Source organism: Hippopotamus amphibius, chromosome 2 (assembly GCF_030028045.1).
Source record: "Hippopotamus amphibius kiboko isolate mHipAmp2 chromosome 2, mHipAmp2.hap2, whole genome shotgun sequence".
Classification (NCBI taxonomy): domain Eukaryota; kingdom Metazoa; phylum Chordata; class Mammalia; order Artiodactyla; family Hippopotamidae; genus Hippopotamus; species Hippopotamus amphibius.
This window is the reverse complement of record NC_080187.1, coordinates 23866238-23882611: the sequence shown is the minus strand read 5'-3', so window position 1 is coordinate 23882611 and position 16374 is coordinate 23866238. Positions and strand designations below refer to the sequence as shown.

General features: G+C 39.2%; 1 protein-coding gene and 1 pseudogene across 1 annotated transcript in view; one reads left to right on the top strand and one right to left on the bottom strand.

The window, feature by feature from the left end:
- Nucleotides 1–16374, bottom strand: part of SVEP1 (sushi, von Willebrand factor type A, EGF and pentraxin domain containing 1) — a 200802-nt gene that overhangs the window by 108612 nt on the left and 75816 nt on the right. Inside the window, exons 4-6 of the mRNA XM_057722390.1 lie at nt 12976–13134; nt 11967–12146; nt 3407–3586 (exon numbers count right to left, since the gene is read on the bottom strand). Coding sequence (XP_057578373.1) covers nt 3407–3586; nt 11967–12146; nt 12976–13134 — 519 coding nt within the window. The remainder of the gene's footprint in view (nt 1–3406; nt 3587–11966; nt 12147–12975; nt 13135–16374) is intronic.
- Nucleotides 2427–3074, top strand: LOC130845336 (60S ribosomal protein L13a-like; annotated as a pseudogene).

The following is a 16374-nucleotide window of genomic DNA, read 5'->3' as shown; positions in this document are numbered from 1 at the left end:
TTTCTATTTTTTCTTTTTCTTGATTCAATAATTTTCATTTTCTTGGAAAATCATGCATAATAAATATATTTTATGGTGTTTTATTATTCTTTTAAAAACCTTAGACCTCATATAGCCCTTTGTTATAGCTTCTTGGAAAAATTCTATTTTTGCATTTTTCTTTTTTCTTTTTAAAATCCATTTTATTACTTTACTCAAAGATTTTCCTCCCACCCACCCTACTGCATCCCATCTCCTTTTATAATTCATCTTCCATTACTTTATTATTATTATATACTTCTTTCAACTTCTCTTGCAATCATTCTTTTCCTAGCTTTTGAATTCAATGTTTATTTATTTTCATTCTTCCTGTTTAATAATGAAAAGAACTCATTTGAAGCACAGAAATTTAAATCTTTATGTATTCAAATCTATTGCCCTTTTCTTCTTATTTTTATGAAGTTCTCCACTAAAATCCATTTTTCCCATTTTTTTCTTACATTTCATTCCTTAATTTGCCTCATTTAATTAGTTAAATTAATTTAGCGAATTTTTAAAAAATGAGGCGAAAGTCAAAACTAATTTTAGATAAGCTTCTCTCCCCTATTAATATCTAAAAGTTCCATTACTAAATATTACATTCTTCTACAAACTAATGTTTGTTTCTGAGCCATGTTTGCTTCCATTGTTCTGTGTATCCTCTTCCATTAATGTAGCGTTTTAATTACTGTGGGTTCCTAATCTGTCTTATGATGGTGAGAATAAGTTCTCCTTCATCGTACCTCATGTTCAAAATTTTCCTGTTTTGCAACTGTCTATTCTTCAATACACTTTTCACTCATGTTTATCAATTTTTAAGTGGAAAATTTCATAGTAATTATGGTTATTGTCAGAATTTGGAGGCTACAGTGAGTTGTTCCCCAATACATCGTAAATAAGGATATAATTTCCTTTTGATAGTTATACTTCAAATCTACCAAGACTGACACACACTTTGTCATTACAGAGATGTGCACAACAATTTTAAAGAGAATTCTTAAAGTTTAAAGAATTTTTAAAATTTAAGTTAAACTTAAGAATTAAATTCTTTAAAGAATAACTCCAGAGAAACCTTATTAAATGCATTAGCTTTTTTAAAAAACTTTTTTCATCTTTGTTGGAATATAAGTGCTTTACAGTATCGTGTTAGTTTCTGCTGTACAACAGTGAATCAACTATATCTAAACATATATCCCCATATCCTATCCCTTTTGGGCCTCAACACTGGATCCCTCACAAGAAAAGCCGCCCCGCCACGAAGACAGTGGAAAAGATGATTCTCAGGAGGAAACATTAATATCTAGAATCAAATTCTAACCTGGGGAGGCAATGTTTCAACTAAAGGGATTTATTGAGATTTAATGTTCCATTGCCAAAGCTGCCTTTTTATGGTGGATAGATCCATCATCTTCATTTAATTCTGTGAACTATCTGGAGAAGCTAATTCCCTTTGTTTTGGTTTTATACCAACTAAGTCTGTTTGTGGTTTGGGAATTCCTGTAGTTTCTGCCACCAGGGAAATATACTGCCTGTCAGACCTATGTCTTTCAGTAGTCATGACAGGTATCTCACTGTTAATAAACTTTACGTGTTATTTTTATTATTGTTATTTTAATACCCCCTATAAGTTTTCTGAGCCTGCACAACGAGGGTCAACTCTAGGACTGTTACTGAGTCTCTCTGCAAAACCCAATATCCTTTCTGGTGACACCCTCCCTTATTAGCAGCCCTGGATCCAATACTAGATTATACTAGAATAAACCTGTAAATTAATTTAAAAAGAATTGTACTTAGTACTTAGTTTTGCCATCTAAGATCCTGGAATGCCTCAGTTTATTCCCTACATATAGTTCTTCCTATTTTGGAAGTTGGTTATTTAATGACATACCTGTTCGCACTCCCAGGTATATTGTATCTGACACACAATAAGTGCTCACTGAATGGAGGCTACCATCATTTCATCATCGTCATTATTATTACCATTGTTAACGTGTTAACAGTGTATAAGATGCAGCAAACTGGAAGAGCTACCGAGTTTATTCATTTTGGACCCAATCTCAGACATGAGATGTCACAACTCTTCCTGAACCACAAGGCAGAAAACCTTCTGATAAAATAGAATTTTATGCCCCCATCTTAACATTCAGTGGTTCATAATTTTGTCCTTTCATCAACACAGTAAAGGTAAACTGTGTTTTAAAAATTGAGGGAATTATACAGCATTTGCTTTATTTTATTTTATTTTTTTTGGTGCACAGGCGTAGCTGCTCCGTGGCATGTGGGATCTTCCTGGAGCAGGGATTGAACCTGGGTCCTCTGCATTGACAGGTGGATTCTCAACCACTGCGCCACCTAGGAAGCCCCACAGCTTTAAAAAAAACAATCTATCCAGCTTTCCCAGGCGGCTGCCAGAGATGGCGGAGGGGCAGGTCCTGGTGCTTGGTGGCCGAGGCCATCTCCTGGGCCGCCTGGTGGCCATCGTGGCCAAGCAGGTGCTTCTGGGCCAGAAGGTGGTGGTCGTGCGCTGTGAGGGCATAAACATTTCTGGCAATTTCTACAGACACAAGTTGAAGTACCTGGCCTTCCTCCACAAGCAGATGAATACGAACCCCTCCCTCAGGCCCTATCACTTCCGAGCCCTCAGCCGCATCTCCTGGCAGACAGTGCAAGGCATCCTGCCCCACAAGACCTAGCGAGGCCAGGCCACTCTGGACCACCTCAAGGTGTTTGATGGGATCCCGCCACCCTATGACAAGGTCTCTTAAGCCCTTCTCCTTCTCTAACAGAAAAAGTGGATGGTGGTTGCAGCTGCCCTCAAGGTTGTGCGTCTGAAGCCTACTCGAAAGTCTGCCTACTTAGGGCGCCTGGCTCATGAGGTTGGTTGGTAGTACCAGGGAGTAACAGTCACCTTGGAGGAGAAGAGAAAGGAGAAGGCTAAGATCCATTACCGGAAAAAGAAGCAGCCCTTGAGGCTACAGAAGCAGGCCGAAAAGAACATAGAGAAGAAAACGGACAAATTCACAGAGGTCCTCAAGACCCATGGATTCCTAGTCTGAGCCCAATAAAATTGACTGCTTATTCTTTAAAAAAAGAAGAAAAAAAAAACTATCCAAATCTGTCCCAATTAAAACAAAAATCATTACCATTTGAAGCTGTAAACCTTAGGGATTCAGAAAACTGGATTGTGGTGAGAAGTCTTTTTACCAGTGGAGGGGAATAAGACCAAATAATTGTTCCTATATCTATAGTGCCATGTACCTATACATATGCATGTGTATTTATACCCATCATAAGTCAGTTTTTAGTGCTAGGTCTTCACAGAAAACAGGAGAAACCAGAGAGCAAGAGAAGTGACCCATCCAAGGTACCATGTCTTCTAAGAACTTACCCACACACCGGGGTTCTAGAACATCCCACTGGGCGTTTACTTGGCAGGTAAGCCTAGCACTTCCTTCTAGTCTGTACCCTTCATCACAGGTGACCAAACACACTGTCCTGTAGGACATCTCCACGGTAGAACAGCTGAGGCGGCCATGTTTGGGTTGGCGGAGACGAGGGCACGTTCTCACTACGTGAAATGAAAACAGTTAGATCATATTCCACTCACTGAGGACAAAGATAACAATGCCTACACATTACAAACAGTAAATAACACACCATTATTTTTTGAGTTAGTATGGGATGATGAAAAAACCTATGTTTTATCAAACGCATTGCCTAAACAACATCACTGTGTTTCACCTCTGCCTACAGGTGGGAAACTTAAGGTGTTTAAGGAGTCTGGCCCTATATGGACGATCATGGCTGGACACTGGGGATGGCTGACAAAGGGAGGTACCTGCAGCCCTCAGCTGGGCCGTTGCTGTGATTCTCCAGGCTTACATTCTAACAAAAGGAAGGGGTCTTTTCCAGGACAGAGAGTTCAGGTTCAGTTCAGTTTTCAGATCTCATGGGCATATCCTGGGCCTTTTAATGATCTCAGCCTCTTGACAGCTGCTTGGCCTCTGCAGTCCTGAACTCCAGCATTCTGCTCTAGCCACAGTTCTGGTCCTTTTAGCTTTTTCACTCTTTTCTTCCCAGATGCTTACTGCAAATCCTAGTTCATGATGCTAATCTTGATTTGTGCATTATCACTGTTTTGTTTGTTTCTGCTGCAATGGCACAGACTGTTACCCACCCAATAACCATTCCTCCCAGTTTCACTCAGTGTGGTAATATGCACAGCTAGAAGATACCAACTCCCCACCTCCATCACAACGAATGAGAGCCCATGACATATACGCGAAATCTGTATGGGACTTTCGGAAAAGCTTCTAAGTGGAGACTGTCTCAGTTGAGCGAGTACTTTTTTTTGCCTTCCCCTCTTCTTCCTTCTCTGTCCTAAAATACAGACATGAAGGATAGGCCCCAGCACATTACGGGATAAGTATAGGATGCTTTAAGGTAAGTCTCATGCACTAAGATGGTAGAGCAAAAAAATAAAAGCAGCCTGGGTCTCTGATGACGATGAGCTATCACAGCAGCTTTGGATCACCTACTCCTGTCCTTCTTTCAGATGAGAGAAACCCTTACTTGGCTTATGACCTAGTTATTTGGGTCACTGATACCGGTAGCTATATGCAAACCCTAATTGCCTCTGCCCAGCATCCATTCACTTTCCCTTTGTCAATTTTCCAAGGAAAGCTCTTTCCTCTCTTCCAGCTCACGGGGTTTGTGTGTGCTCCAGCCCTGCTCAGGGGTAGAGCATGTGAGCCGGGATCATGTTCCCCTGGCCTGAGAAATGACCAGGTACAACTGGTGACATATTTCCTTTCTCTACCAGCTTTGAAACCACCATGAAAAAGGGGCGAGAAGGGAATTTACTAAGCTCTGGATGCTGGAAAGGCCCCTGTGCCTCAGCTAGCCTCAGCACTACCAGCAGCAGAAGTGCCATGGGGTGTCCAGAGAAACGTGCATTTCCCCAGTACTGCCACTTCTGACTCTCTTGCCTCGATGCTGTATCAGAGATGCTACAAGAAGGCACTTGGACTACTATTGCAGGTTCTCAATTGACGTCTGTGCTCTGAGTTCTGGCAAGAGTCTACCACTGTCTAGTCCACCCAAATCCCATAAAGTGTCTTAGAGCCCATCTCAGTCAGTTCCATCAGACCCTATATTCCTGCTCATGACAATCGCTTCCTCTACCAAGGTCATCTCTATACAGTTCTGATCCAAATCTAACTCACAGACTCACGCACCTGCCCTCTGGAATACGTGATCAGCCTCCAGTAAATCCTCTCCAGTCCTAAACTTCTCTTATGAACTTTTCCTTACTTTATTATCCTAGTAAGAAAATCTTATTGTCTCTTATAGACAGGGCCTGAAGGTGAGAGAGGTGTCTTCTTTGCCTTCCCAGATCACTCTCTCCCCCTTCTTAATAAACACCTCCAGCTCCTGAAGTATCCTATTATATACCCAACATCCTCCCCCACCCCCCCACTGTCTGCTGACCTCTGGACCACTTCTCATCCTTTGACGATTTTATATTCTTCCTCTCACAGACATACAGACACATACACACACACACATACACACATGCAAGCTGGTGATTTCATTATCTACGTAGCTGATCATTCCAGTACCCTAGAGTCATATTCCTCATCTCTTCTTCTCCAATGACCATGTCCTTCACCTTATTTCATCCCCCCCTCCATTGTCTTACCCTTAGATCTTGCCATCAACCAATCTAAGCACCCCACTCTCTGACAACAACCTCCTGTCTTCCCGATTACTCCCTCAAGAGCTTCAACTCCATCAAATTCTATACCTTACTGGAGCCTCCAATCTATTATGTGGTCTTTAGATAAAAATCATCTCTAAAGAGTTTATACTCTTTCTACACTTCTTTTTCTCCAGTTCTAGCTTAGACCCACTCCAATCAGGATCTCAAATTGGGAGGAGGAGGAAGGAAAGTAAAGAAAGAAGGAAAGGGGGGGGGGATAAGGAGAGGGGAGAAGCAAGAAAAGAGGAAGGGAAAGGCGGGTGATAGAGAGGATGAGGAGGGGAGGGGAGACATGGAAGAAGGAAGATGGGGAAAGGAGAGTGTGGGGAAGGGAGAGGGAGAGGTAGGGGGATGCACAGACCCATGGCCGTGCACCCTTTTAGTCAGATGACATGTACATTCCAGTCATAAACAGAGATACGGAGAATACAAGAGGTGGATTCTTACTGAATATGCCAACAAATGGGTGATTATACTCATTTTAATAGCTTGCAGATATAATTCTGCAAGCATCAGGCATTGCACAAAAAGCAAAAACAACCCCTGCAAAAGAACAAATTTCAGTTTGCTCTCCGATGACACTCCTGCAACACTAAAGGCCAGAAGACAACATAGCAATCTCTAAACATTTTTGAACAAAATCATTTGGGACTCAAGAACTTTGTTGGGACTCTGGATAAGATGTCTTTTTCCTTCTTTTATGCATTTGCCAATTTTTCAGATCAAGCATGTAATTACTTATGATGAAAGCTTAACTTTAAAGTAATAGGAAAGGAAGTTTGGGTAAAATATTCAGCACATATTCAACTGAAGTCACGGTTTGACAGAATCTACTCTGAAGGAACCCCTTCAACTTATATTAGTTGGCAGAACATAAATACTGGGTGCATGAAATATACGTTTAGGATTCATTACTCCTTAGAGAAAACACAAGAATTAGATTAGAGGTTAAACCATAAGCCCTAGCCTTTCAGTCACTGGGACAGTTTGGACCAAAGTCAACTATTAGTGACAAATGAGTAGAATTATTTTGCCTTCTGTGTTTTGATTTTTATTCAGTGTGTCCATCTTGTAGGTGGACTCTTTATTGAGTGTGTCCATCAAGTTTACCTCTCATATTTTGACTTTTCTTGAGGGCACTCATCAGGTGTAACACAATGCCAAGTGCCAGGTATGATTAAAAGTGAATAAGGTAAATCACTATGATCAAGATATGTAAAAAACCATATTAAACAACTGCTTTCAATCCAATAAACTGCTCAAATGCCTCCAGCTTTCCAACTTGAGATGAAATGAACTTACAACATCTCTCAAGAGAACTGACAGTAAATTAGAGCTTGTGTTTCATACACATGCAAATTATACTGCTTCTCAAGTGCTGGTTTTAATAAACCTTCACTGCTCCTCAGGGAAAACAAAGCGTATGTAATAATTCCTATTTAGTTCTTAAACATTTTATACTCCTTTTCAACCAAGAATGACCATTTTATCATTTTTGATAGGAACATGCTTATTTATGAGTTTCAACTTCAAAAATATTTTTATTTCAATAAGCTGAAAAATTCTGCAATAAATGTTTGATATTCGTGTTATAAAGCAATCCTTAAATACTTATTTAGTCTTTTTAGGAAACAGCAATTTAGTCTTTCAAGAGAATGGTCTACTAGGTAGCAGACAATGTGAGAACTTGCTTTGGTTCTGATTTGAAAGACTGGTTAGATTTTTTTCTCAGACTCACGTCCTTTTAATCTCCCAATTGTGACAGCATCTATACTGAAAATAAAATGAATCTGATGTTAAATGTAGGGTTCTCACTGTTGCTTAAACCTTTTTCTCAGGAAAAATACTACCACAAAATTTACTTTATTATCATGTTGTGGTTTAGCTAGTTATCATTGAGAAACCACAAAAGAATCCTTACGCATTAGAAAGAAATGCGTAATTCAGATAAAATTCCAAGGGTGTAAGTGCTGTAATGAAGAATGTATAGGAGGAATGAGAATCCAGCCTATTAGTTATTATTTAACACTACAAAACATTTAGGATGTAATATGAAATTTGTAAAAGGTTTTATATTTTACACTGGTCTTTCATTTCTGCCTTACCCTTGGAAAGATTTTCAAGGAAAAAAAAACAAAATTATCCTGTCCTTATAACCAGATTTAAGTTAGATCTGTAAAATGCCACTTTCTCCATACTACCCCTCCTGAAACAGAAGTGAACCCCACACAACTGCCATGTTCCACTGAATCCCAGATGCCCCAATTGTAAGGCACAACCTTATTTTACATGCTGCTAATAAAGAAACAATAATATCTGTGAAAGGATTTAATGCCAGGGATGTTGAGGTGCATCTCAGTTTCAGGATGTTAAGATGTGGGGGAAAAGTGTTTCTGAATGAATGAGTTATGGTATATGTTTCATAGAACAATATCTCAAGTACAGGCAGACCTCGGATGTATTGCAGGCTCAGTTCCAGACCACCAAATACAGTGACTATCGCAGTCCCACAATTTTTTTGGTTTCCCAGTACATATAAAAGTTATGTTTACACTATCCTGTAGTCTATTAAGTGGGCAAATTAGCATTATTCTAAAAACCAATATTCACCCATTAATTAAAAATAATTTACTGCTAAAAAATGCTAACCATCATCTGACAACATAGTTGCCAAAACCTTCAAATTGTAAGCAATGCACCATCAGCAAAGCAAAATAAAGCAACGTGTAATAAAACAAGGTATGCCTGTAACTAAGCCCATTAATGAGGAGCCAGAAGAAGAGCCTGACTAAGTACCTTTATTCAGGACAACTTTGTTTACTGGTAAGTTAGGGAGTAGTTTTGGAGGTGAAGTTAAAGGGATCTTAGAAAAGGTCATGTCCTGGAGCATCGCTCTTACTTTGATTAAAGTTATTTTACTTATATTGGGACATCAATGAAATTGCATAAAAGACAACAAACCTGCTTTTTAAAAATGGGACTGCATGATGGGAAGTGACACAAGCAGACTATCAATGTATCTATTCTCAATGTACTTATCCATATCATTCACCAGAGGAATGACCAAGGATTAGCTGGGGTAGGGGAAGATACATTCTGTGCTCATAATTCGCTACAGACCAGCAGAGGTGACAGATAAGTTAATTAATAAAAGTAAGTATGGTGGTTTGTATTGTAACAAGTTGGTTAAGCTGAGAAATGCTGTCAGAATCCCCTTATTGAGGGCCAGTTTAGGGTTGATCAAAAGAAGAACCTGCACTTGATCTTGGAAGCTAGAAGAGAAGCAGTGGTCATTGCAGGCAGACTCAGCGATGGACAAATGCAGACATGCACAGTAGGTTCCAGCTTGTCTTTCTTTGCTCTCCTCCACTCCACATCCCCGTTGCTGACCCTGTTGACCCAAGGTGGCCCCAAGCTCACTGCTGGGTTCTTGGCTTTAGAGCATCAGGGCATGGTTACACAGAGATGAGGCTTCTCTTAGACTTCCCAACACATTTCTCCCTTGTGCTTCCACTTCAGCAGCTGGGTGGGCTTGGATTCTGAGATTGAGCTGGTAGTAACTCCTCTGATGCTCCAATTTCTCTTCTGGACCTTCCACTTCCCAGCTCCTTCCAAGATTGTGTAAGGTCGATTCTTAAAATAAGTTCCTTATTCCATAGCACAGATGGTGTGTTTCCTGGGCTTCCCTGATTGACACTGACACACAGAGCACAAGGGCTAGAATGAGCACAGGACAGGTCTGTGGATGCATATGTGGAGGTCAGGGGTCATCCCATCCCAGCTGAGGAAGTGGGCAACAGGGAGGGTTGATACATAGGGACCGAAGGTGGGACGATCACACAATCGAGGCTGTCGAAACTACTTGCAAAGGGGTGGCTTCCTAAGAGGCCATGGCCATTTCTTATGACTTCAGTGTAGGATTCCAGGCTCAGGATGGAGACTGTAGAGGGTTAAAGAGTCAGGGGCCAGACGTTATCCTAAAGGGGTTGTCTGCCTGATTTTTTCACCCTTCTTTGGAAGGCCAGTAAGTGGAGAGTTAAAATGTCATGTTTTCCACTTTCTGCCATGAGGTATTTGGAAGAAGGGGTAGAGATTTTACATAGAACTTAATAACTATGTAACTTTACAGGAATATAACTAAGAGGTTCCTATGATGAACTTTTCAGTAATAGGCTTTTTACCATTTAAGACTGTATGAGAATGTCTTTGCTTTGCTTTCCAACATAAACAATAGCTTCTCAGAGTTTACAAATCTAGGGTCTAATTTTTTTTCAGGATTCTGAAAACATACTCTTATCTTCTAATATTTAGAATGCCTAACAACAGGCTCAAGGCAAGTCTGATTCCCTTTCCTTTATAGGCAGTGTTATTATTTCTAACTGTGAAACTAGGCACAATTTTCTAATTTTTCCAGGGCTTTCAGAAGTTTCAATAAGATTATTTCCAGACATGGATCTGTTTTCAATAATTTGTTTTCTGACACTCAGTAAGTGATTTTAAGTTGAGTATCAAAGATTTTAGTCATGTGTATTTTCAAGACTTCAGCTTGTAGACATATTCTTTGATCTTCTATTAGTGCTTCTCCTCTGCTCCATTCTCTCTGGATTCTTAATCTGCAAAGAGTCTATTTCCTGTGACTATTCCCATGTCATTTTATTCTTTCATCTTTCTTCTAATCTTTCAAATGTTGCTCTACTTTTAGAAGGATTTCTTTAGTTGATTTTCTAACTTATTAATTTGCCTTTTAACTGTATCTGTCCATTGTGTCAGCAACCTTTTTCTTCTTCCTAAGAAATCTTTCTGCTCTCAGATTGTTCCCATTTCTTGAAATCCTAATCTTATTTTACCAATGTAATTGCCTCTGAATCTCAGTGATTCCATTTTTCCCCCTTTTTTTTCAGGTCACCTTTGTTCAATCTGCTGATTCCTTCTCTTTGTGTAAATATAGATAAGGGTCTGGATTGGGACCTGATTTAAGCAAATTCATTTTCACAGATGGGTTCAGTATTGGTAGCTGATGAATACAAACAGTGACGGTCTCCTGGGGTTCACAAATGACCTTGAAGTTGTGAGTGGGCTGGCTTCCCTTATGGGTGTGGGAGCCAAGAGAAGACTAGAAGACAGAACTTCTTACCCTACTCCAGTGAGCTGGGTGATAGAGGGTCTTGGGTGGTCCCATCCTCAGCAAAGTGTATTACCAAAGATGCCTAGGGGATGCGGTAGGGGTAAGGTTGCCAGATTTAGCATAAAAACAAACAAATGAGGATACCCAGTTAAATCTGAATTGCAGAAAAACAACAAATAATTTTTTGTATAAGTAGATCCCAAATCTTATATGGGACTTACTTATGCTAAAAAACTATTTGTTGTTTATCTAAAATTTGAATCTAAGTGGGTGTCCTGTACATCACCCAGTAACCCTAGGTGTGGGGAGGGAATACTGTATTCAGAAGCTTCATGGGCAGGGATTCTCAAGTCCTTTGGCTTGTTCTCCTCTCTTCTTAAAGAGCCTTCTCTTTCAACCCAATTTGTGAAACCCTAGGAAGCTGGCCATGCAGTGGTTGTAAGAAGCATGAAAGTAGGTCTTGGAGATGGCAAGAGTGGAGGTGAAGTAAGGTACTCTCAATTTTGTTTGTTGTTTCTCTGTATCTGATGTGGGAGCCTCAGGTTCTACCTGCAGTACTACCTCCTTTTCTGTTGGCCTGACAAGGCTCTTTGGGATCTCACTTTAGCAAACTCCCACTTTCTATGGCATGCTGTCTATTTAAAGTGAAGGCTGGGGATGTATATGTTGGCTAACTACTTCTGTCACAGGATACTGGTGTGGTTCTTGGAGTCCTATCATCAAACTAGACATCAAAGCCCCACATCGACCATCCCCAAATTCTCTCTGGACCCTGTGCTGGCTGCTTGAAATCTGAGGTTTAAAGTAACCTGTCCATTTCCTTCCCAGGCAGGCCTTTTCTTTGCTTGTTCATAAAAGAAACACAAAGGGCATAGTTTATGATGATGTGGTCAATTGAACTTAGTAGTTCTGACTTTAAACTTCCTATAGTTTTTTTTCTCTTTCTGTGGTCTGTGGTCTATGAAATCAAAAGAAACAAGGAATTTACCAGTCCATTAGAGTTTAAGTCAGGGACATCAAGCAAGGCAATCAATCAACAATGTGAACTGGCCATCTGCATACCTCTGCAGGAGCTCTCAGAACCGGACCACAAACCATTGGGTAGACACAAGAAGATGCTGCTTCCCACGAGGTCAAACCCAGGGTGACATCGGACCCCACAGGCTGCATTGAAGTGGTTGTTGCAAGTGTTTTGGATAAAGTAACCATTTTCAGGAGGCTTCAGGGCAGGGCAGTGGACAACTAACATTTACAGAAATAAAATTAAAAAGCAAAGTTAGCCTTTGTCTATACAGCATCCTCCCCCAGGTTTTTCGTTTTTTTTTTTCTATTTAAGGGGACATTTTATATATAGAGCTAAATTACCTACAGCATTCCCATTTACCGCACATGAATTTCTAAGTGCATGTTTGGAAGAAGAACACATATCTCACACTTATTAGGTATTTGCTTTCAATTAAGTTTAAAAACAGACTAAATATTATTGTTTAAGCTTAAGATTTTTTAAATCTTGATATTTATGTGGATATGAAATTTTCTAGTTCTTTCCCTTCATATATCATTAGCTATTTTCCTTCTCAATTAAAGTGGCTTAAAATAAAGAACAAATAAATCCAGCAAAGCATGTCTGCCACAAACCCCAAGAGCCACAGCTTTGGCTAATTAAATATTTTAAGTTTTTGATATGAATAATATCAAGGTATTTTATTTATAAAAATATTTTCTTTAAATGGATTTAACCATCACCAGGGCCCAAACTAGCTCATTTGTTATTCAAATTTGCTGTTAAATTTGTGACTTCTCTCTTAGCTTCATTTTAGATCTTTTCCAATACTAAATCTGTTTTCATAGTTACAGGAGTCTCAGATCCCCTTTCTCTGGAGCAAGATATGGATGGATATGTTCAGTGCTAAGAAATACTAAATAATAAAAACAAAGAATTCCCCCCAAATAAGATTAGAGGAAGGAATATTAAACATCATGTCCAATGAATTGGATGGAAACACCGCCATTACTTCCCTAAAAGATATCAGCTTTTATATTTCCTACCTGCTGGTGGTGGGATCCTTACCTTCGCAGGTCTGGCCAGATGCCCGGTACCCCTCCCTGCAGACACAGTCTTCAGGGGACGTACTTCCGGGTGGAGAGGTGTGATTTTCATCAGGACACGGGAGGCAAGTGCTGATTCCTCCTGGCGAACCTTCCGGTTTGTATGTCCCAGATGGGCAAGCTGTGGGTTAAGCCAGGGAAGTGTGTTTTATGTGGTACCTCAGTGAACAGTTAACAACATTTTGGAAACTGATTAGGGGGAAAAAAAATCCCAAATGATAGCTTTTCATAGAAATAATCATATAATGCAAGTAAGGAGAGAAACCAAGATTTATTTTTAAAAAGATTGATGTACTCCTAGTTTGCTATTTGCAGGTAATGAAGTGGTCTCTTTGATGTTCCACAATTAGTTACAGTCACAACATATCACAGCATGATATGGCTGGGCTTATTTATGGCAAAACTCAAAACAGCAACATACATTAAGGGACTAAAAGGAATCAATGATACTCAATGCATTAAAAAAAAATCTTGCTAAAGATAGTATACCCCATGTTCCACAGCCCTCCCCACCTATGCAGCTGCACCTCCCCCACTGCACCCCCAACACTCCCTCCAAGCAGAACAGAATAACTGTAGATATGCAGAAAGCACTGGGCCCCTTGTTTCAGTTCAAAGCACTAAAGGCAGGATGAGGAGAAAGTAAAGGGCTTGAGGGGAATGATCCTACTGATGGGAAATAGGCCTTTTAAAGAAAAGAGAATCACAGACCCTGCTCTTCCCAGGCTCAAGAAAAAAAGATGAAAAGCAGCATCTAATTGACTGCTTCGTATCTTCCTTCCCTCTGCACTGACAATGGGGCTTTGAGTCTGTACTGACTATTCCTGCAGTTACACATCTGTAAAGTAACTCAAAATTAAGAACTCAATAATAGAGAAACTGTGGATTAAAGAGACTTGCAGTGCTTACTGAAGCCAAATAAATGTAGCATAGTTAAGTGTGCATTAGATTATGAAAAACATAGTAGCAACCAAGGAATGTGCACTCCTGTGATGATATTTGCTATAAATTATCTCATTTACTCATCACAGTATTAAGAAGTAGTAATAGTAATTACTAATATTTTTATTAATAAGTACATTACCTTTATTAGTATTGTGTCCATTTTAAATAGAGAATAGAGGTTTAGAATAATATGATAATTTGACTAAATTTATTCAGTTAATAGGTGATAGTGCTAGTTTTTTTAGTATTTAACACTGGTTTATTACACTGTCATGCTGAAAATTCAAAATCACATTTATCTTGTTTGTAATTAGTAAGCCAAATATTTATAAATGGTAGTATACTCTTTTCCTCTTCCTGCTGTCATTTGTTTAAGCCTAGATAATTTGTTTAGGTAGATAAGCTCTGGCTTATTTATTTTTTTAAAGACTATTTTTAGCTTTACAACAAAATTGAGATGAAGATTAGTGCTAGAATTTTAAAGCTAATATTTATATAGCATTCACTATGTCCCAGAGACTGTTCTACATATTTTACAAATATTATCTTTTTAATCTCTTTAAGAACCTATGCAGTAACAAATATCATTAATCTCATTTTATAGATGAGAAAACTAACACACTAAGAGGTTAAATAACTTGCTGAAGTTACACAGTAAGTGACAAAGCTGGGGTTCGAACCAAGAGAATTTGGACCCAGAAGCTATGTTCTTTACCACTACATGTTCTGTGTCTCAAATCCAGATCTCCTGGATGCAGAAGTCCTTGTTTTAACAACTACAATATGCTAAAAAAGAAGCAATCATTACTGAGAGAGAAGACTCATAATATAATGTAATTTTTAGGGAAAAAAACATGCTTCTAATATTCCTGATTATGTTTAAAAAAAAGAAGAGAACATTTTCCATGTATATGGTAGAAAATTCCAGAACTGATAGATCTGTAGCTATTTAAGAACCTTTTTAAGAAAGTTATAATGATGTGTGATCTATGAAAAATACTTCAGCAGAAAAAAAGGGAACATTACTTCAAAGCATCATAGCACTAAATATTGAATCATTATTGAATTTTTCACATTTCTGAATATTCCTTTTTATAAAAAGTTCAGTAAATATTTGCACAGATTTTCAAAAACATATAAGACAACAGTGTCCTTTGAATAGAAGTCAGCAGCTGTAGGAGAAAATGATTAAGATAAACACAGAGATGGAAAAGAAAACATAAACTGTAACAGCAATTTTAAAGTTGTCATTGGAGGCAGTAAAAAGAAGTTATAAAATTCCAGAACTACAGAATTGAATAGACCTTGGAGCAGTTAAAGTTTTAATATTAATGCAAGAAAATAGTCATTACTTGAAGTTTTAGGGCAATAAAAACATCAAGTTCCAGGCAAAATTAATAAAAAGTGATTCACACCCAGAATAAAGGAAAAGTATTACAAGCACCCATGAAAGAAAAACAAAATAAATAGGAAAATCACTTACATTTCATTTCTTCTGTGTAAAAACAAATGCCAGGAAAAAGAATGAAATAAGATATACAACAATATGGGAAAAATATTATGAACCCAAAATTCTATATCTGGGCAAGCTATTGGTAAACATGAGGGAAGAGAAAGACACTGGAGAATGTGCATGGCTTCTGGAAATTAAGACATATTTCTCTGATTGACAAGAAATCAAAATAAACTCAAGTATGGGACTTCCCTGGTGGCGCAGTGGTTAAGAATCTGCCTGCCAATGCAGGGGACACAGAATTCAGCCCTGGTCTAGGAAGATCCCACATGCCACAGAGCAACTAAGCCCATGTGCCACAACTACTAAGCCTGTGCTCTAGAGCCTGTGAGCCACAACTATTGAACCCATGTGCCATAACTACTGAAGCCCACGCACCTAGAGCCTGTGCTCCAAAATAAGAGAAGCTACCACAATCAGAAGACAGTGCACTGCAAAGAAGAGTAGCCCCCTCTCACCGCAACTAGAGAAGACCCACGCACAGCAACAAAGACCCAATGCAGCCAATAAATAAATAAATAAATAAATAAATTTATTAAAAAAAATAACTCAAGTATGAGAAAAAATGGTGTTTAATAAATTGCTTGAGATTAGGAAAGTAGTGAGGGACTTTGCTGGTGGCGCAATGGTTAAGAATCCACCTGCCAATGCAGGAGACATGGATTTGAGCCTTGGCCCAGGAAGATCCCACATGCCATGGAGCAACTAGGCCCCTGTGCCACAACTTCTGAGCTTGCGTTCTAGAGCCCATGAGCCACAACTACTGAGCCTGCACACTGCAGTGACTGAAGCCCACGCACCTAGAGCCTGTGCTCCACAACAAGAGAAGCCACCATAATCAGAAGCCTGTGCACCACAGCGAAGAGTAGCCCCCACTCACCACAATTAGAAAAAATCCGCATG